The sequence below is a fragment of the Leucoraja erinacea genome, chromosome 2 (assembly GCF_028641065.1).
Source record: "Leucoraja erinacea ecotype New England chromosome 2, Leri_hhj_1, whole genome shotgun sequence".
Taxonomy (NCBI): domain Eukaryota; kingdom Metazoa; phylum Chordata; class Chondrichthyes; order Rajiformes; family Rajidae; genus Leucoraja; species Leucoraja erinaceus.
In genome coordinates, this window is record NC_073378.1 from 127,681,641 (window position 1) to 127,703,991 (window position 22,351).

The 22,351-nt window shown below is 39.8% G+C and overlaps 1 protein-coding gene across 6 annotated transcripts in view; it reads left to right on the forward strand.

Moving 5' to 3' along the window:
* The window catches only part of LOC129715369 (cAMP-responsive element modulator-like), a 61,957-nt gene that overhangs the window by 17,289 nt on the left and 22,317 nt on the right, over window positions 1-22,351 (forward strand). For 3 of the 6 annotated variants that reach the window (XM_055665264.1, XM_055665249.1, XM_055665271.1), the window contains 5 exons: window positions 4,341-4,481; window positions 6,060-6,140; window positions 6,306-6,432; window positions 11,725-11,871; window positions 19,615-19,715. In XM_055665264.1, coding sequence (XP_055521239.1) covers window positions 6,316-6,432; window positions 11,725-11,871; window positions 19,615-19,715 — 365 coding nt within the window. In that variant the 5' untranslated portion in view covers window positions 4,341-4,481; window positions 6,060-6,140; window positions 6,306-6,315. Of the gene's footprint in view, window positions 1-4,340; window positions 4,482-6,059; window positions 6,141-6,305; window positions 6,433-10,723; window positions 10,815-11,724; window positions 11,872-19,614; window positions 19,716-22,351 lie in introns of those variants that run through there. The other 3 variants (XM_055665256.1, XM_055665280.1, XM_055665288.1) reach the window with 3 other exon arrangements.

The window sequence follows — 22,351 nt, forward strand, 5'->3', positions numbered from 1 at the left end:
CACGTACCAGGTGAACATAATTTCAGTAATAGAATGGTTCAATGTCATCGAGGACAAACTAGCTTCTTTGCCATTCAATTCATTACCCTGAGTATTACTTCCCTTTACCTCTGATCTCGCAGCTGGAGGTTTCATATCTGCAAAGGCAACGATATGTGGGAGCATCACCACCTGAAGGTTCTTTCTTGGAAATATGTCATCCTTTCTTTGTCATTGTTACATTTAAAGTTTGGAACTCCCTACTCACAATGTTATGAGAAGTAGTTGAAGAAGGTTGCTGCAGAACCACTAGCATCCTATCAAATTATTAATAAAACATAAATTTATAATCCTTAAAGTTGAACCTGAATTGAGTTGGTGTGAATTCACCCAGCAGTTGCTACTGTAAGTCTCAGGAAGTATTGAACATTCATTGTATGGTGGGATGTTCTGGATTCCACAGCAATGGAGTCAAGAATGTTTAACTGCCTAATTACATTTTTGTCAGCTGCAGCTTTACTGAACACAACCCTTTCGTAAGCACAACACTTCTCTGTGGATTGTCACCTTGTCGTGGTGGAGAAGCTTATGTGGTCCTGAGATCCTGAGAGCGATGCCATCTGGAGCTATGCTCCTGGTTGGGCCACCCATAGTGGTAAGGTCGAGAGGGAGGACTCTGACAAAGAGCAATCCTACCAAGACCTCAACGGTGGAACAGGCGGAGGATGTTGGCTGAGAAGGCAGATGAAGTTTGCAGCAGAAAAGGGTCTCTTGGACTCCATGCTACTGGATCCCGAGCTGCAGATATAATTGTTCTTTTGGAAGGTTCTCCCATCTCCACAGAGGAACTCTGGAGCTCTGTTAGTGACCATCAGGTTCTTGGTCACCTCCCTGACCAAGGCCTTTCTCCCTCGATTGCTCTGTTTGGCCGGGCGGCCAACTGTATGAAGAGTCCTGGTGGATCCAAAGTTCTTCCAGTTAAGAACGACGGAGGCCACTGTGCTCTTCAGGACCTGCAATGCTGCAGAAATTGTTTTATACTCTTCCCCAGATCTGTGTCTCAATTCTGTCAAACAGGACGCAATCCGGTTTCGGAGGTCTACGGACAATTCCTTCGTCTTCATGGCTCAGTTTTTGGTCTGACATGCACTGTCAACTGTGGGACCTTATATAGACAGGTGTGTGCCTTTCCAAATCATGTCTAATCAATTTAATTTACCACTGGTGGACTGCAATCAAGTTGTAGATGCATCTCAAGGATAAACATATAAGATTCTTAATGAAACGTATAAGATTGTTAAGGGCTTGGACACACTAGAGGCAGGAAACATGTTCCCGATGTTGGGGGAGTCCAGAACCAGGGGCCACAGTTTAAGAATAAGGAGTAAGCCATTTAGAACGGAGACGAGGAAACACTTTTTCCTCAGACAGAGAGTGGTGAGTCTGTGGAATTCTCTGCCTCAGAGGGCGGTGGAGGCAGTTTCTCTGGATGCTTTCAAGAGAGAGCTAGATAGGGCTCTTAAAAATAGCAGATATGGGGAGAAGGCAGGAATGGGATACTGATTGGGGATGATCAGCCATGATCACATTGAATGGTGGTGCTGGCTTGAAGGGCCAAATAGCCTGCTCCTGCACCTCTATTGTCTATAAACAAGGGAAACAGGATGATGAACCTAAGCATAATTATGTCGTAGCAAATGGTCTGAATACTTGTGTAAATGTGATATTTCAGTTATTTATTTTCAATTACTCTGCAAAAATTTCACTTCTTCATTCTGGGTTATTGTGTGTAGATTGATGATAACAAAGATTAATTTAAGTAATTTTAAAATAAGGCTGTAACGTAACAAAATGTGGAAAAAGTGAAGGGGTCTGAATACTTTCTGAATGCAATGTCGATGGTGATTTGGGAAGTTGAGTCAGCCACCCTCCAACCAGATCTTAGCCATAGTATTTAAATGGTTTGTTGAGTTAAACTTTTTTAAACACCCAGCCTTTCACCAACTGATGGCACAGATTGTTGAATGTCAAGCTGGTTAATCATGTATTCTTTATAATTGTTCAGCCTCAATAAAATACTGAATACATTTTTGATTGTCTCTTAAAAATATTTGAGTCATTGGAAAACCTGTGACATAATATCATCACACGATAACTGGGCTAACGAGGTGAATAATAGGATTTTTGGTTTGCACAGAAGGACCATTCAGTTAATTGAATCTAAATCTATTGCTGTATTTGCAGTGGCAATAAAGATTCAATTGACTTTAATAAAAGTCAAAATGTCCCAAGGTGGTGAAAAAGAGTGTTATCAAAAATATTTAGCTTGAAACAACATGAGGTTAGTGGATAGACCCAAAAAGCTGGAGTAACTAAGTGATCTCCAGGTTGCCAAATACCTTTAACTCCCCTTCCCATTTTCATACTGACCTTTCTGTCCTGGGCCTTCTCCATTGTCAGAGTGAGGCCAAATGTAAATTGGAGGAATACCCCCTCATATTTAGCTTGGGCAGCTTGCAAACCAGCGTATTGATTATCGATTTTGCTTACTTCAAGTAAGCCTTGCATCCCATTCCCTCACTCCCCCACAATAGTCATCTAATGTGTTTCACTATCATCCTGTTGAGTTTCATTGTCTGTATGACTCATTATCACATAGTGCATCCATTAAATCTTTGGATGGTCAAAGGGTGAGAATTGGAGTGAATTTATTTTGGAGATTTGTTCAGTTAGAGGAGAATATCGGAAGGATCTAAGGAGGAACTAGAATAAAAAGATGTTTTAAAACTTATTTGTCGCATGACCATGTTAAAGGATCAAGGGTAGGCCATACAGCACTCCATTGTTTAATCAAATTATGGCTACTCCAGTACTTCGTTGATTTTTCCCATCCCACATATTTACAGATCTCTTGATGTCTCAATAGCCAAATATATACTGCTCAGTCTTAGCAACTATGCTCCCTTGTTCAAGAATTCTGTGGGTTTGCAGCTTTCTAAATGAAGACATTTCTTGCTTCATTTTTGTAAACTTTCCAGTCTCTTTAGCATTTGCCCATTGTTTTCTTGCTGAACGTTTTACGTTTCAATGTTACATTCACAGTAAAACGCAGTTGAGTCTTTATCTCTCTTTTATTGAATAATTATAGGACAATTGATCATCTTTGGAATAAATAGTGAATCTTTGTTGAACTGCCACTTGAGGCAAATAATTTGCTTGGGCACAGAATCCAAATTCAAGACGTTCTCTTGAACTTCTACACTTTGTACAGTAAAGAATATATTGACTGTTGCATCATGGCCTAGTTCAGAAACTTGAACGTCCAGGAGCAAAGAATACTGCAAAACGTGGAAAATACTGCCCAATCCATCACGGGTTCTGACCTCTCCACCATCAAAGGGATTTAATTATTTGATTTTAAAATGACAGCTTTGACTCGTGTAAGATATCGTAATGTATTTTTAGAGTATTTTAGACCATTAAGTATTTTAACTTGAAACAAATGTATGTACAGGTTATCCCACGTAAGGAACCAATTCCATTTTCACAAACCTCTATAAATTGATTTAATTCGTGTCACAAAATGTACAAAGCCCCATAACCATACCTCCACAGTATTATAATTACATTAAAAGCGCACAAGACTGATAAGAGAACAATTAGGAGAAGTAGATGGAAAGAAGAAACTAATTATTCTGTTCATAGAGGCAAATGTGTTTATGTATGTCAGACTTTTGGAATTAATAATGTTATGGGAAGTTGCGTCGGCATGTCCATAAATTGGATTTTCACAACCTGGGGATGACCTGTATTTTTTTTTAAGCGTGATGAGTTGCTTTATAATCAAGTGGACCACAACATTTTACTAAACTAACAAATATCCAATACATCACTGTTTGATGAGTGATGCATTGGGAGAAAATAAGTTACTGAGTGTCTCATTTTCTCCCAGTCTGTAAGGATAACAAAAGTCATAGCACACAAGGAAGCCCAATATTGGTCCTGTTGAGTCCAGGCTGGTTCTGTGCAAGAACAATTTAGTTTGTCATATGGTTTATTTTTAAGTTTCTCTCTTTCAGTACTTCTCCAATTCTTGTCTGCTTCCATTTCTTGTACTTCAGTACAGTTCAGATTCTTGTAACCGGCTTAGATTAAAAAAACACTTTTTCCCCTGACACTTTAGGTTCTTTAATTGTTTAAATTTGTGCTTTGTTTTCTATTTTTTGATCTTGCAACCATTAAGTTTTTCTCTACACCATATGATATCAAGTACCTCTGTTAGACACCTATCATCCTCTGTTTTGAAGAATGTTACTGAATTCAAACCATTAATAATACCATGTATTTTTATTTTCTTGAAGGAAACTGCTGAAGGTCCCTAATGTTTGAAGATGACAGCTGATTGCTGTCTACGTAGCTGATTCAAAACAAAATCTGTAGCAAATACTGTTTCCTAACTAATTGGACAGCACTTATAGTCGTCTCAATTTTGGAAGCACATGGTGAGTTTTTGAAATTTGATTTGAAAAGTACATATACACATGGAAAAGTTCAAGTTCACATTTATTGTCACATGCACCATTGGTGCAGTGAAATTTGAGTTCCCATATAGCCGTATGAATAAAAAGAACACAATACACAATAGAGTTTAACATAAACATCCACCACAGTGGAATCAACAATTCTGTGATGGAAGTCAATAAAGTTCAGTCATGTTCCTCTTTGTTCACCTGTGGTCAGGGCCTTTGAGCCCTCCGCAGTTGCCGCTATGGACGGCCCGATGTACAAGCCCTCTCGCCAGTATGATCGAAACTCCGACGTCGGAACGGATCGGAACACATTCTGCGGCTAGCAGTTTCCGAATCGGCCGCTTCTGGAATCTTGGCTGCAATAACAGACGGTTACGTTGATTTCAGCACATAAATTGGTTTGAGGCCAAATGTATGTGAAGGAAATTTCATTAAAGCCAAATAGCAATAGTACATTGCTTCCAGTCTTTCAGTAAATGGTTTAAATAGCCTTTCATCTATACAATCTTGGGAATTTAACATAGATTCCTCAAACATGGTCCATGGTTGCCACTCAGCAGTCTACCCTTTCCATCTTGGCAAGTATTATCAGCAGTAAGTATAAACAAGGAATTGACTCTGATTGATAAGCTTTGTGATCATGCCACATTTGCTCACTGAGATCTGGAAACTCCTACTATAAACTCCTATTATAAAATGGCAATGTTTTATGTTCAGCTGATTCATAATGTAGTCAATGGTCGAGTCTAGCATAATACATATTTTCAAATGTGCAAAAACTGTATCGGTATAACCTAATCAATTTGATAATTTAAACTAGATTAGTTATTATAACACTAAAAATGATCTATTAATTAAAAGTCTATTGGATCCAAGAGAAAATCGTAATTAGATCGAAAACTGTCTCACTGACGGAAAAGAAAGGTTAAAGGCATCTCGTGGCAATGAAACTGATCACCAGTTGATGAGAAGTGATGAGAAGTTCCCCAGTCTTGGTTCCTGGTATTGGCATGTTGGGAAGGGTGCTGTGGCTGTTCAATGCTGGGATGTAGTGCTTGGGAGTGCCCTGAATCAAATGATGAATGGGGATTGTTGGTGGAGACTGGCAGTGGCTGCTTCGCTTGATGACAATTCACTGGTGTCTTTGGATGTGATGAAAGGCATTGCCTCCCCTCTCTTTTTATCACTACTTGGCTCTCTACAGCATGGAGATATCTGTATTTTCACAATTCCATTTGTGCCGAGCAATGTCCACCAATACACTGCCAGCTTTGATACAGACCCATATCTCAGCAACCAACAACTCCATCACTCGGCTTGGGTTGTCCAGTACCAGTCTTCACGGGCAGCCATTACACATTATGTCAGAGGCTCACTCCACAGAGGATAATGAGATGACTTTTGTTTCATAGTTGAGGGAGTGCCAGTAAATTCTAGGAACTGTAGCTGGGACAGCAGCATCCCTCAGCGCAGCAGCTGTCATTAATATGTAGTCATATAAAATGCTATGTCCTACTGATTCCATCAGTGCTCTTTTTTTCTCCATTACAGCTCATGGAGTACAAAAGGCATGATTGGTTTTTTTTTTTTTTGGGGATTTTGAGAGAATGCAGATGCAGTGCAAAGGCTCAGGTAAACTGGAGTTTGTCAATAATCGATTTCCCTGAATGTTTTATTTTGACCCCAGTAAAGCATATGCAGGACAGATTTTGCAGTAGTCACTGAACAATTCATTATATTTTATGAACAAGTGTTTTATTTTTAAATTAAGCAACTTTCATGTCTTTCAATTTTCAGACAAATTACCATGGAATCAGTTGTTGAATCTCATCAAGATGGTAGTGTGACGGATTCAGTGACCGACAGTGAATCTATCCAATTACAAGCTCACAATTCCCAGATTCAGATCCCCACTATTGCACAGGTAACATAACAGGAATCATTTAACATATAAAGGAGATTGAATTTGCGGAGTTGACGTAAGATTGGGGTGTGACCACAGGGAAAATCCCCAACCTGCCCCCATCACTTTCTGGTTATATAAAAAAAAACATGTAATGCCAGAAAAGCATTATTGTGCTGGCATGTGCTAAATATTATTTGAGGGAATCTATTTTATTTTGCTTACTGAGGTTCCAGTTGTAGTCTGAGGTATTCAAGAAATATTTTAGTGCATTGATGTATTCACCCCCTCTCCCCATCCATGTGCCTTGAGGCACCCTGGTGTCCCTTGATTACCCTCCTTCCCCCCCCACCCCCACCCGTTTACTTTTTTTCCTCTTATTTTCTATTTATAAGGCATCAATGTGATCCAGAAGGGTCACAATCAATTGCAATTAGAAAATTAAAAAATGTTTTGATGCCTAAGATTCAATGCCCGCTATTGGGGAACATTGCCATCCATTTCACTAACTCTAATTAAGAAGCACATGAGGTAAGAAATTGAATGTTTGCTCCTTTACAGATAATTTTAGGTTTATTATTGGCTCATTTACCGAGGTAGAGTGAAAAGCTTTGTTTTGTTGGCTATCCAATCAGATTATGCTATAGATAAATACAATCTAGTCAAACATAGGTACAATAGGCAGAGCAAAGGAGAAGATGTCAAATTTAGTTCTCGGCAAAGTAACAGTTCCATGGACAAAGTCCAATGTCCACAATGGGGATGCAATGAATCGGACAGTACCTTAGCTTGTGGAAGGACTATTCAGAAGCGTAATAATATCGGGGAAAAAATGGGAGCAGGGAGAAGGAATGACCGGGGTGGGACAAGTCCTTGATTATGTTGGCTGGTTGTCCAAGCCAACGTTAAGTGTAGATGGAATTGAAGGTGGGAGTCTCGTCTATGCGTTGGGCTGGGTTACATCTTGAAATCTGCAATTTCTTGTGATGTTGGGTAAAGCTGTTCCCAAACCGGGCTGTGAAGCAACCTGATAGTATCCATCCTATGGTGAATCTTTTGAAGTTTACAAGCATTATTGGAGACTTGCCAAATTTCCTCAGTTACTCAACTTGCTAAGTTGTTGTGCCCTCTTAGCTGTTGCATCAATATGGTTGGTCCACAACAGATCGTTGGCAATATTAATGCCAAGGAAATTGAAGCTCTCAACCATTTCCATTTCCTCACCATTGATGGTGATTGGGGCATATACTCCACCACGCTTCCTGAAGTTGATAACAAGCTCCTTCATCATGCTGACATTGAGAGAGAGATTGTTGTCCTGAAACCATGTTATTAAGTTCTCTATCTTCTTCCTGTACTCTGTATCTCCTTCATATATTCCAGCAATTCCAAGATTCAAATCAAAATACATTTATATTCGTCCTTTAGAATTTGTGACATTTGGTTATGTATATTTTCAATAATCTAGAAAGATGCAGATGCTGGACAGCTGAAATAAAAACTTAAATACTGAAAACACTCGATAAATCAGGAAGGATTTGTGGAAAGAGGATTAGAGATTATGTTTCAGGTCAAATATTCTCAGTTGAAGGGAGAAAACAATATAGTTTTAAGTTGCTGGGCTAGTTGGTCAGGACAAAGGAAATGTATCTGATAGGATGAGGTCAATGTTGCTCTGATGTATTGTATATAATGTACACTATATATTATTTAGTTTATATATTGTGTATATATAGATACATAATGTACATTATACATGGCATACAGTAAATAATGTGTATATATACAATACATAATGTATGTATTATTATACACATTATATCATGTACCAAATAATGAATCTGGTTATTAATGAGTTTGGTTAGAGAAAACCAACAGAGATATGCAAGAACATTGAAATACAGTGAGACCTGTTGCAAAGAATTGCAATGAAAAAGTGAATGTCAGAAATGCCTAGGAGATAAAACATGCTTTGTGACGAGGAGGAGAACTGAGTTAATATTGTAGATAAATAATCTTGCAGCAGATTTTGATGAAATCAAAGGTGTTGAATTACCTGAAATTGTTGAATTCATTGTTGAATTTTGAAGACTGCAATGTGTCCAGATGAACAATGATTATTTTTCCTCAAGTTTGTGTTGTACCTCACTGGAACAGTTCAGGAGACAACAGACAGAGGTCAGAGTGGGGGTGGAATGGAGAATTCAACTAGAATTGGCAAATGAAAACTCAGTCAGCCTGGCAAACTGAAAGAAAGTATTCCACAAAGCGCTCACCCAATTAACTGTTTCTAGTATTTTTACTCGCGTGTTTTCCTTTTTCGACTAAATATCAGCTCCTTTTGTTTTAAAACTAAAAGTATTGTCTTCCCTGAAAGTTTTTCAAATTAAAGCTGGAAATAGTTTGTGTATAGAGATTGCACCTTTCACAAAGTTTGCTGCTGGTCGTAAAATCAGAAGTATTAAAAGCAATGTTGGCTATTTAATTTTAATAGCTTTTGTTTTCTGAAGGGAGAAGATTTGCTTTGATAGACACAAAGTGCTGGAGTAATTCAGCGGGTCAGATAGCATCTGTGGAGAAAAAGGATAGGTGACGTTTCGAGTCGGGACGCTACTTTAGACTGATAGTAGCAGGTGGGGAGTGGGGTAAAGGGATGAAGGCGTGAAGAGACCAGGACCAATCGGGGCTGGCCACAGGCTGACCTCGGGCTGGGTGGTGCCCTGGTATGCGCATTGTTGGCTAGGGAAGATGTGATCTCAAGAAGGATACAATGTGGTGAACTGTGGAACTGATTAAACTTAAACGACGGGCGGAGGAAGGGGGCATGGAGGGGGGAGGGGGGGCGATGGGGGGAGGGGAGTGTCGGTAGAAGTTACTTAAAATTAGAGAATTCAACGTTCATACCGCTGGGTTGTAAGCCACCCAGGAGAAATATGAGGTGCTGTTCCTCCAATTTTCTTTGGCTTTGCTCTGGCAATGCAGGAGGTCCAGGACAGAAAGGTCAGTATGGGAATGGGAAGGATAGTTGAATTGGTTGGCGACCTAGAGATCCCGTAGGCCTCGGCGGATTGAGCATAAGTGTTTAGCAAAACGTTTGTCAAGTCTATGTTTAGTCTTGCAGATGTACAGGAACTCACATCGGGAACACCGGATGCAGTAGATGAGGTTAGAGGAGGTGCATGTGAACCACTGTCTCACCTGAAAGGACTGTCGGGGTCCCTGGATGGCGTCATGGGCGGAGGTATAAGGACAGGTGATTCATCTCCTGCGGTTGCAGGGGAAAGTACCTGAGAAGGCGGTGGCTTGGATGGGAAGGGATTTAAGAACCAAAGAGTTGTGAAGGGAGTGGATTTGGCAGAAGGCGGAATTGGGTGGAGATGGGAAGATTTGATTAGTAGTGGGATCCCATAGGAGGTGACAGAAATGTTGGTGGATAATGTGTTGGATGCGGAGGCTGGTGGGGTGTTAGGTGAGAACCAGGGGACCTCTATCCTTGTTTCATCTGGGGGAGCAGGAGTGACAACAGAATGACAGGACATAGTGGAGATATGTGTGAGGGCCCCAACTATGATGCCCCAGTGTGGAACACCGCATCTTGAGAGCAGATGTAGCAGGGACAGGACGAGAGAGTAGGCAATAACATCTGACATGGTGGGAAGACGTATCGTCCAGGTAACTCCCATCGTGGGAGAAGGTTTGTAATAGACATCCGTGGATAATCTGTCTCCTGTGATGGAGACCGAGAGATCGAGAAAGGAAAGCGAGTAATCCGAGATAGTCCACTGAATTTGAGGGCAGAGTGGAAGTTAGTGATGAAGTTAATAAAGTCCATGTGTTCTGCACGGCTGCAGGAGGTAGTCCCCAAACTGTCGTTGATGTAGGGAAGAAAGAGTTGGGAGATTGGGGCAGTGTACACCTGGAATAAGGACTGTTTGACGTACCTGACAAAAAGGCAGGCATAGCTGGAGCCCATGCGAGTGCCCATGGCTACACCTTTGATTTGGATAAAGTGGAAGGAGTCAAAGGAGAAGTTGTTGAAGGTGAGGACGTTCCGCAAGGCGGAGGAGAGTGTTATTAGCGGGAAAATGGTTGGGCCTTTGTTCCAGTCCTGGTGGGGGTTGGAGGTGCAGAGGGACTGAACGTCCATGGTAAAGATGATTGAACGGGGGCCTGGAAAATGGAAGTTATTAACGAGTTGAAAGGAGTTGAAGATTTGCTTTGTTTCATTTGTTAAAACGAAGTTCATGACTGACTTTTGATGTGAACTGAAACTGAGTTTTGACATGTCCCTGCTTTGTACTCTGTTTCTTAGCATTTATTACCCATTGAAACCACTTCTGATGAAAGGTCATTGACTGGAAATGCAGACTCTGTTTCTCTGTCCACAGAAATTGCATAACCTGGTGAATATTTCCAGCATTTTCTCTTATCTGCAGTATTTTGCCTTTGAATACAAATTTAATTCTGATCTAGAACTTTTGTATTTGATCTGATATTTATGGTTTTGCTGTTGTATTTCACATTCAATGAAGGAAATAATTTTTATGATGCTGATTATTCCTGTGTTTCTATGATCTTTAAAAAACATTCTTGAGAAATGTTAGGGTTGCTGAGAGATACAAGGAAACTGGTCCTTCGGCCCACTGAGTGTGAATCAACAATTTATACTAATTCTTAATTAATCCTCAATTAATTCAACTCCCATTCCGATTCTACGTACAAACTTGGGGCAATTTACGGTGGCCAATTAACTGATTGACCTGCACACCTTTGTGTCGGAGTAAACTGGAGCATCCAGCGGAAACTCATGCTGTTACAATGGGAACATGCAAATGCCCCACAGTACCTGAGGACAGGATTGAACCTGGGTCTCTTGTGCCATGAGGCAATAGGTCTACTAGCTGTGCCACTGTGCCACCAAAATAAAGGAAGGGTTCGCACAAAGAGTGTAATTTTTTTAATTTTTTAATTAAAAATAAGCTATATTAACTTTTTTAGTTGAACACTCAAGATAAATGTTTATAAAAATAATTTTGATGTTAAAATGTCAACTTTGAACTGGTCGTTCTGCTATAATGCAATAGTTGTGTTCCTAAGAAACCTTATGTTGTAGTAAATGAAAATAAAATGTCAATTCTGAGAGATTTTGTCAAATTGAGAGATCAATTTGGCCCATGTAATAAAATATGTTCCCTAATTTATCAATCTGGTTTTCTCCAAATTGCTTTTGTAGAAGAACTACGTTTACACTTTAATGCAATTTTTAATGGAAAATACTTAACTAACAGTATATTTTTCTTACCGTTTTTGCAGGTATCTGTTGCTGGTAGTCAAGTTTCTTCAGGATCTCCAGCTGTGACTGTTGTACAGTTGCCTTCTGGTCAGACAGTGCAGGTCCAAGGAGTGATTCAGACTGCACAACCTTCTGTGATTCAGTCACCACAGATACAAACTGTTCAGGTTAGCTATGGTTTTACACCACTGAGTCTCCACTTGGAAGTTGGTTCTTAGGAAATAACCACTTTTTCAAAATGTATAATTTTGGGCTAAATTTTCACACTCGAAATATTGGTGATTTAAACTTAGATTAAAATGCAAATAAAAATTTGCTCTAAACCATTCCTTCCGCGGAGATTTAAAGTCAAAGTAAGTAAAATATCCACAAATAGCTTAAATGAGCAGTAGAGGATTGGAGCATGAGAAAAAGATGGAGCTTGGCTTATTGCCTTAGCCATCTTCTGCCATTCCATAACTTCATGGTTGATATTGCGATATTCCCCTGCAGTGGCCCCTTTCTCTCCATTTCCCCATAATATTTTAATATCTATCATCCCTGTTTTAACTATATTCAACGAAAACTCTTTGTTGAATTCAAAATATTCCAGCACATCTCAGCCTCTCATCTCTCCCATATAACTGACCCTTTTATTTTGAGTCTGTGAGACCTGGCTCCAGATACCTTGGCCACGGAAAATATTAATTTTATATCTACCCTGCAAGCCCCTTATGAATTTGAATGCAAATACATTTCATTCTTCTGATGATTTTTCTGCAATTGGAGCATGTTGCAGTTAAATACTCCTGCAGTAAAGGCTAATGTACCAATTGTCTTTTGTGACTTAAATTTTAATAATTCATCGACACTCAGTTTGCACCATTGAATAAGATCAGGACTTATCAGGCCTTTGGTTTCAGATCTCCTTATCCCTTGATATCTTTCGTACTCAATAATGTTTGATCTCATTCTTCAATTCATACAATACTGAGCACCCACAACTCTCTGGGGCTGAAAATTTTAAATGTATTCTAATTTCCTGTAGTTTCTTCAATAAAGGAAAACGGCTTGTTTTGGTTGGTTGTATGGAAATAATTTCCTCTGCTATTTGAGGAAGTAGATATGAATATTAAGACAAAGTATATTATCAGAAAATAATGTCATGGTAGTCTTGAAAAAAACAAGTAAGAAAACACATTGACGCAACAGTCAACACTGCACTCCAACACCTCCTTTCCCTCAGGAGACTGAGGAAATTCGGCAGGTCTCCAATGACTCTTCCAAGCTTCTACAGATGTATTGTAGAAAGCATAAACTGTTGGGATGCATCACAGTTTGGTTTAGGAACATCTCTGCCGACTGCCCAAAATTACAGAGGGTTGTTGCCCAATCCAGTGCACAAACCAGCCTTCTCACCATTGACTCCATTTTCACTTCGCATTGCTGCAGAAAATCATCCAACTTGTACCACCCCGGTCAATCTCCTTCTCCCCGCTTTGATTCGGCCGAAGATTCAAAAGCTTGAAAGCATGCACCAGCAGATTTGGGAACATCATCTTCCCCTCTGTTGTCAGGCTTCTGAATGGTCCTTCCTTAAGCTAAGGTACTGTTTAATTCACCTCTACACCATAGCAGACATTGGACCTTGCCAATGGAACTGGTGCACTACAATTGTGAGAACTATATTCTGAACACTATATCTTTCCCATTAATACTTGAGTCTGGCTTGATTGTATTTATGTAAGGCTTTATCTAATTTGATTGGATAGCATGCAGAACAAAGCTTTTCACTTTGTTTGTGTGACGGCAATAAGCCTAAACCTAAGACCAGCCGACTTCTGTTAAGAAAGTAAGAAAGAAATAATCGAATTGTGACCAAACAAAATTACATTGTGGGAAAAATGAATTAATGGTAGAGATCTGGATGTGAATTAAGGAAAACAGTGGCAGTTCCTGTTGAGCGCAAAGGAAAATTCACAGAATCCTGATTAAGTACTTTGCTTGCATCATCAGAAACATTGGATTGAAAATCCTGTGATTTCTCAGTTAAAAAGAGAGACGAGATTAATTGAAGACCAAATTTCTAATATTGTACTTGGAAAAAGATTAGGAAGATGACAGTCACTGCAATATAAACAGTTGATGGGTAGAAATCGCTGAAGTAAAGGGACTGTCCCACTATGGCGACCTAATTTGCGAGTTTAGAAGAGTTTGCGCTCGCCACAAACTCACAGCATGGTCGATACGTGGTCCTAGGAGGTCACTGGAACTCTCCTTCATGCTCGAGCAAAGTTCCCGCATACTCGCGGCCTCAGTTTGGTTGAGGAAAAATTTTCAGCCATGTAGTTATAGTTAGTCGAGGTAGCCGTAGGCAATCTCCTTTGCTGACCGGGCATTTTAATTGGCTCATGGGGGGGAAAAAACGTAAGCACGAGTTTTCAGAACCAAGAAAAACCGACCGGTAATGTTAATTGCCCGCTAAACTTTATTTATAAGTTGTCTGGCTTCTTAAAAGTGTCTCCTCCCCCCCCTGCTCTTTTAAAGGACATGCACACTGCCAGCCGTCTTTTACCTTACTGCTCATCGCGGGTGTAAATTTCAGACAGCTTTCCCCCACTTTCCCTGGCCCCCGCCTTTGCGATCTGTTTGTGTGTGTGTGTGTGCGCGCTGACGGTCGATCCAGCTCGCAATGTCATCGCTGACGGTCGATCCAGCTCGCGGTTTTTTAGGCGAGTGCCCTCGAGCTTGAAGGTCGAAGACAGTTGCTGAAAAGTCGCGCAAGTGGGACAGGCCCTTAACTAAATTGAAGGAACTTTACACACAATCAAGAAATACAAAGAAACTTCAAGATTGGAAGCAGAAATATTAAAATTGTAATGCAATCATAAAAATAGGAATTGGAATAAATTGGAAACCTTCCAGAAGTGCAACCACCCACTTTGCACCAATAAAAAGTGTTTTTCCGCCCACTCAAAATTTCTGTAGCTTCCAAAAAATTCCTTTTCCTTGGTACCTTACCAATCGGATTATTTCAAACAATTATCAGATTAAAATCACTGCCACACTTATTCTTTCCTTGATTAGTAACACTTAGCTGCATTATTTCCCTTTTGCCTATTCCTTTGGACGAATGAATACCCTGGAATATTGATTTTGCAATCTTGTCATGCTTTCTCTGTAAAAGCTATTAAATCAAATCATTTATTTCTATTTATGCCTTAAACTCATATTTCTTGTTGGTAACGCTGCATGCAATTGGATAAAGAGTCCTCTATGCTGCACATTTGCTTATGTTTTCTGCTTCCTTCGGATTATGTAAAACTTAACGCCTGGCAGAGTTGGGCGTTTGCAGCTCTTTTGTGAGTGAGACTTCCTCTTTCCCATGTATTTTCTGCATTTCATTACACTGGGACTTAACATTTTGGTTTTCAGCACTAATGTTGGAGCTGCATAAAATATTTTTTTTTGTTTATCATTTCTTCTTATCGAGTCCACATCACAAGATTAGAAATTGTTCAGCCAGAGCTGGACACACTTCTTGGCATCTGCATACAATAGCTTCTTGTGCGTAGTGGTGGAAGGATTGGTGGAAACGGGGCTGCGTCATGAACTTGACTTGACTCCGTTCATGTCACTGATGGTGGGATATCTGGTTACCCCAGGCAAATTTTGACCATTGTACAGGGCTGCCAACTCTTACGCATTGAGCGTGAGACTCGCGCATTTTGCCCAATTCTCATGCTGATCACAAATTTATCACGCTCTGTCGTGAGAAATTCTGTGATCAACGAGAATTTCAAAACTAATATCAACTGCATGGGCCGCAGGTGTTGGAGAGCCGGGGCGGAGGGAGGGAAGGAAGCAGAAGCAGCGGCGGGGACAGATGTGGACGGGGAGCCGGAGCTGGCGAGTGTTTGCCGGGCTGGCGAGTCGCTCGCTGCAGCTCCGGCCATGGAGCTGCCTATGTGCAAGAGTCCCGGGCCGTCGGAGGCGTCAGAAGCAAAGATACTAGAGCATAGCTCTTTGGTCGGAAGCGTTGCGCTGGTGAAAGTCTCTGTGCCAAATTCACCCTGGTGACCGGCATGGATCAGGCTGCGGTTCGGTGCATCCTGGAGGACAACCAGTGGCTGCTGGAAGTAGGTACCAAGCACTGTGTAGAAGCGGTGGGAGATAGTGGCCTTCAAATGGGGGTGATTGGAGAAAGCATCCTGCTTGCCTGCTAGATTTTCACTTACTGTAACTGCAGGAAAAATGGTCCCGATGTTGGGGAATTCAGAACCAGGGGTCACAGTTTAAGAATAAAGGGTAGGCCAGTTAGGACTGAGATGAGGACAACATTTCTTCACCCAGAAAGTTGTGAATCTGTGGAATTCTCTGCCATAGAAGGCAGTGGAGGCCAATTCACTGGATGTTTTCAAGAGGGAGTTACATTTAGCTCTTGGGGTTAACAAAATCAAGGGATATGGAGCAAAAACAGGAAAGATGTACTGATTTTAGATGAACAGCCATGATCATATTGAATGGCAATGCTGGCTCAAAGGGTCGAATGGCCTATTCCTGCACCTATTTTCTATGTTTCTATGCTTGAGTATATGTCAATAAAACTCGACCACTTGATTTTGAAGCATTCATGGTGGAGGTATAATTTAGTCATAGAGTGATACAGTGTGAAAACAGGCCCTTCGGCGCAACTTGCCCACACCCACCAACATGTCCCAGCTATACTACCTGCCTCCATATCCCTCCAAACCTGTCCTATCCATATATCAGTTTAACTGTTTCTTAAATGTTGGGATAGTCCCCTCCTCAACCACCTCCTCTGGCAACTTATTCCATGAACCCACCACCCTTTGTGTGGAAAAAGTTACCCCTTAAAAAGTTACCTCTTAAAAATACTTCAAACAAAAAACATTGAAATCATACTTCTACAATACATGATTTTAATACATCAAATTTCAAGAAGTCCCTACTGTGGGAGTGGTGAAACCCCCCCCACCCACACTCTCCCCCCACTCGGTTGCTCCACCCCCTCGCCGGGTACCCCCAAGGCCAGTGATCAGTGATCGCTCAGCCCCCCTCCCCACTTTCAAAAATGCTCCGTGGCCCCTGGTCCAGATGTGAGCGGGGACCTGAGGCCTGTTGGCCATGATGTCTGGATCCCAATGCTCAGCACTTCGTGTTTCAGAGTTGGCTAATGTTATTGATTTGTAATTAGCCTGATTTGTAATTAGTTGACAAAACATTAACTTATTAATCCGGAATAACCAGGGGGGTGGGATAAGTGTAATATTAAAATGACATGCCAGATGTCAGGCTGTCTGTCACAACATACTGCCCCGATGACCATTATTTCCTTCAGTTAATTATTGGGAAGGTAGCACTTTTGTCATTTACCACTCAACTATTATGTTTGTTTACCTCACTGACTATTTCTAACGCCCCCTCCACAAATTCCTTTGACAGGTTGAATAGAAATGGTCCCCAATCTCGTTGTTTTATTAATTGAACACTTGGATGAACATCCTCAAGGAGTGTAATCAGATGGAAACTGATTCAGATGCGATGTTTAAGAGCTTGTTCAAAGAAGGGGCATATTTTAAAAGAGTGACAGAGTTACTGTCAGGGGAATGTGTGAGGAGGTTATTATTTGTCTTTAGTTTTAGTTTGAACCAAAGACATCTGAAGATTCAAAGTTTAATATAGTAATTGTGCTGATACTGACACCAACCAACCACGTAATGAATATCATCCATTCCGGAGATTTTATTTTTTCTGATGCCATTTAAACTTCACTTGGATTTCAATCACTTCAATATAAAAGTAATTGGGAATGGGGAGCATTGGAACAAAAAATTGCCCTTGGTACATATATTAACTGTAATACAATAATGTATGTATGTTGGTAGGTGCAATTAAAACAAAGTTCTTTTTATCATTGTTGTGTTATGAATACCACAGAAAATATTATGTACTCGCAAGATCATATTTAATAAAATAATATTGCTTAAATATATAGCTATTGGACTTTATTTCGGTAAAGTCCCAGCTGAGAGGAAGACATCAAAATAGTGAAAATATTGGGGGTGAAAATTACTTCAGGACAGTTTGTTAGGAAAATGAAGGAAATGGTAACAGAATACTTACACAACTGAGTCAGTATCATTTTGTGGATGAGAAATTGTGTTCAACCAATTGATGACTTATTTGACAAAATAACTAGCATGTTAGATAACAAGGAAGCCAATGGATGTAGCAAATTTTGTTCGACAAAATTTGGTCCGTGAAGTGTCCCATAAAAGATTACCGCATTAGATAAGCACCTGTGGACTTGAACGTAATAGGTTAAGTCGGTCAGATATGGGGCTTTATGTGTGGGTCAGATATATTGTCAGTGCAGGGAGGCTAGGAGCAAGGCCAAGTGTACATCCAGTGTCAAGGTCTGGAATAGTACTAGGTGCAGTCAAAGTTGGGACAATGGGAGTGTTCAGCAATGGGAACCTAAGCAGGTAAGCAGCTATGATCAGAGTAGAATAGAGGGCCAGGTGTAAGGCTGGATTCGGGGTCAGGAATGAGAGAAGGTATGCAACTGGAGTCAGGGTCAGGAGTAGTACCAGATGTGCAGTGAGACCCAGGTTGGTCAACATGGGCCAAGTGCTTGATTATAATCTGGTTTCCAAACACTAATACACTAAGATCATTCATGTGCTGCACCTGCAGATCAGAGCCTGGCTCTACTGTGGAATGTAATTAGGAATGTAATTTAGCCTAACCTTATTCATAGCTAATCCAATTTAAAGCATAAATATTGCATTCAAGTGTAAGTTAAAAGACTCGCTACAGTATGCACCAAATTGCACAATTTCAAGCTGAAAAATGCAAAAGTTCCGTACCAATGGAAGGGGGGGACACATCCCCTCCCACCCCCCCCACCTCGGTCGCTACGCTCCATTGGGCTTGGTCTCGCAATTTCTCACTCCCAACCCTCACCCAATGTTGGCAGCCCTGCATTGTATCTCTTCACAGAGCAAGTGATGATCATTCATTGCCAATGTTAAGTGGATATTATTGCTTTTAAATTAAATTGACTGATGGAACTTTCTGGCTCCTCTATGCGTGCCCCATGCAGGCCTTTGAACTCCACTTAATTTGACTTTTTCAGTATATCATCTGTTTCTTGTACTCATTGGGGGTTTCTAATTGTGTTATTATCTTTACCATTTTGCTGTGTGGCTGGAATTTAAATTGTGTTTTATTAGATTACACCTCAATCTGTTTTCTGAGAGTTTATTTGGTTTTCTCAATAAGTTCTGGTTTATTGCTGTGAATCTTTTGTTATTCTTCCATGTGCCTCATTTATAATACCTAGACCAGGAATATGGACAACACTTCCAAGTTAGTGGCAGTTTTGATCTATTGGAAAATATTTGGGCAGAATACACCTTTATTGAATCAGCAAGGAGACATTACAGTCATTTTGGCTCCCATGGCCTTTTTGACTTTTCTACTTTTTGAATATTTATGGAAATCAATGAATAGGGGAATAATGCAGAAATGTGGCAATCTTACTGAATGGCATTGCAGGTGTGATTAGTCCCTGGCCTACATATCCTTATGCTCATGAAGATTACTTTGAGTGCCTAGTAATACATGTATCAATGTTATATTTTTCAATATTATGTACTCCAATCTTCCATATAGTTAAGAACGGTTAATATAAAATTAAAGGTGCCATTATAAACCCATTTTAATGAAAAATGACTGGGATTTCTTTGAACAAAATTTAATCTTTGCTTGCAGTGAGCAAAGAGTCTTTGGGTTACAAGAACTTTAAATGGGGATCCCTCTGAATTTTGGCACTTTTTTTATATGCAAAAAGTTTATTTCGAATGTTTGTTACTATTATTGTTGATTTGCATCTATGTTGATAGGTAGCTACAATAGCAGAAACGGACGAATCGGGAGATTCTGCTGAGGTTGTGACTGATTCTCAAAAACGAAGAGAAATCCTATCCAGACGACCATCATACAGGTAAGATATTTAATTATTTTTTAAAGTTAATCCTGTTACTACTTCATTTATAGATATCTGCCTTGTTATCTCAGTTTTTTAGTTGTGTACAAAATAAATGAAGGCTCCAGGCTGGTTTTGTGGTGTTTGAACTGTAATTTCCAAATGGGAATATTGCATATTAGATCAACGTGTATTGTTTAAGAAGGAACTGCAGATGCTGGAAAAATCAAAGGTAGATAAAAATGCTGCAGAAACTCAGTGGCTGAGGCAGCATCTATGGAGCGAAGGGATAGGGTCGGGTCAAGACCCTTCTTCAGACTTTTCTATCAACGTGTACAATCACTTTGTATTTATTTTTGAGAAAAATCTTTTTCTGAGTTCTGAAGAATGAAAGCTGCCTTATTCTGGGCAGCTTACATGTTTTGCAGTTTATAGCTAAGAATGGCTTTCAGAGTTTTGTAAGAACTTATCAAAATAGCTTTTCAAGATGTGGTTAATTGTTTGTGTTCAGAGATGTTAACAGATTTTTTTCAATCAATGAAGAATTGCTCAGTAGATATCAATAATACATTGATTTACTTTGAAGCTTTTCACACAATGAAACCCGACCACTGCAATTTACTGGTGAATTATCAAGCACAATTTGCAAATGAGTCGAGAGAAGGAGCTTGGTCAAAATAGATGAAGTTCAGCAAGAAATTTCCTGAGTTTGGAACCCAAGTGTTTGAAGGCAAGGCTATTAAGAATTAAATTACGTTAAAACATTGATCTAAATTCTAGGCCAGAATTGGTAGAGGGCCAGGATTATGGAGGCCTGTAACAGTGGATTGGTGGTATCCTGTAGTCCACTGTTGTCAGTGCTGGGTCCATTGTTATTTGTTATTTATATAAACTATTTAAATGCAAATGTGGATGGAATGGTTAGTAAGTTTGTGGATAACGTCAAATTGGTGGTTCAGTGACCAGTGAAGATTATTATCAATGATAATAATTGTAGGTTTCTTATAGAAACCTACAAAATTCTTAAGGGGTTGGACCGGTTAGATGCAGGAAGATTGTTCCCGATGTTGGGGAAGTCCAAGGGGTCAAAGCTTAAGGATCGAGGGGAAATCCTTTAGGACCGAGATGAGAAAAACATTTTTCACACAGAGAGTGTGGTGAATCTCTGGAACTCTCTGCCACAGAAGGTAGTTGAGGCCAGAGGCTATATTTAAGAGGGAGTTAGATGTGGCCCTTGTGGCTAAAGGGATCAGGGGGTATGGAGAGAAGGCAGGTATGGTATACTGAGTTGGATGATCAGCCATGATCATATTGAATGGCGGTGCAGGCTTGAAGGGCCGAATGGCCTACTCCTGCACCTATTTTCTATGTTTCTATGATTACAATAGGATCTGGATTAACTGAGGCAATGGGCCGTGGAATGACAGATGAAGTTTAATCTGGATAAATCTGGACAAAGTATTGCGTTTGTTAAGACATAACAGAAGGCAGGAGAATGGGGTTGAGGGGGAAAGATAGATCTGCCTTGATTGAATGGCAGAAAAGACTTGATTGGCAGAATAGCCTAATTCTGCTCCTCGAACTTAAGAACATTACCAGTCAAATGATGACATTTAACATCGATCGTATGGATAAAAATCTCATTGTCTTTTAGTAGCCATTTCTTATTGGAATTTGGCAATAACTAAATCAATGTATACTGCATTTACACAATTATTTATGAAATATTTTGTGTAAATTGACTAAAGATTTATGAGCTATGCATGTCAGATTTGACTTTAAAATAATAATTGTATCAATCAAAGGAGAATATGTTACCTTCCTAAATGTATAATTTAATTGAAATGAATATTGCACAAAATTATTATGTGGAACAAAAATATCTTGTTTAAAATGTGACCTGATTTCAGTTTTGTCATTAAGCAAGTTTTCCAAATTCATTAAAATCATGATGTGTTAGCAAAAGTAAATTGGCTCCTGCATGTTGCTGATAATGTACATGATTTAAGAATGCTTTTGGTGACCTCATAATAACTTCCAGTGTACATTGATGACGTGTAACAATTGATCATTTAAACCACGTTAGAGATTCTTAACAGTCAATCTGCAGTGCTTCAGGACCGTACTGGGACGAGAGAAAATTAATCTGTGTTACATGAGGTGTGGAGCTACAACTATTGTTTTCTGAATGAATTGTAGAACAGGAAGATGATAAATCTATTTTGTGGGAATACAAAAATTGGGATGAGTGATATTAAAAATGAAGCATGCTTACTTTTAGATTATCTGCTGCATATAATCATTCTTCAAGAGAGAAGGCTGGATTATATGAGTAGTTGAAGGATTATACATCATAGTTTTTAATTTATATGGTGTGTCCTTTGGATGTACAACTTGTTCTGTACTAACTTGATTACAAAATAGATTCTGGGCAATGTGCAATATTTGTAACCCGTTCTTCGTTGCCTTTGAGAAGGAAGTTGTAGATCACCTCCTTGAATCATTTGCTGAAATTACTTCCATATTGCTGTTATGAAAGAAGTTTATGGTTATGTGGGATACTGTAACAGAAGAAGCATTTTCTTTGAGTCCTGGTGAATTGGGAGTAAAACTGCCGGGTACTGGTAATCCTAGGGTCTAGTTAACCTTGTTTG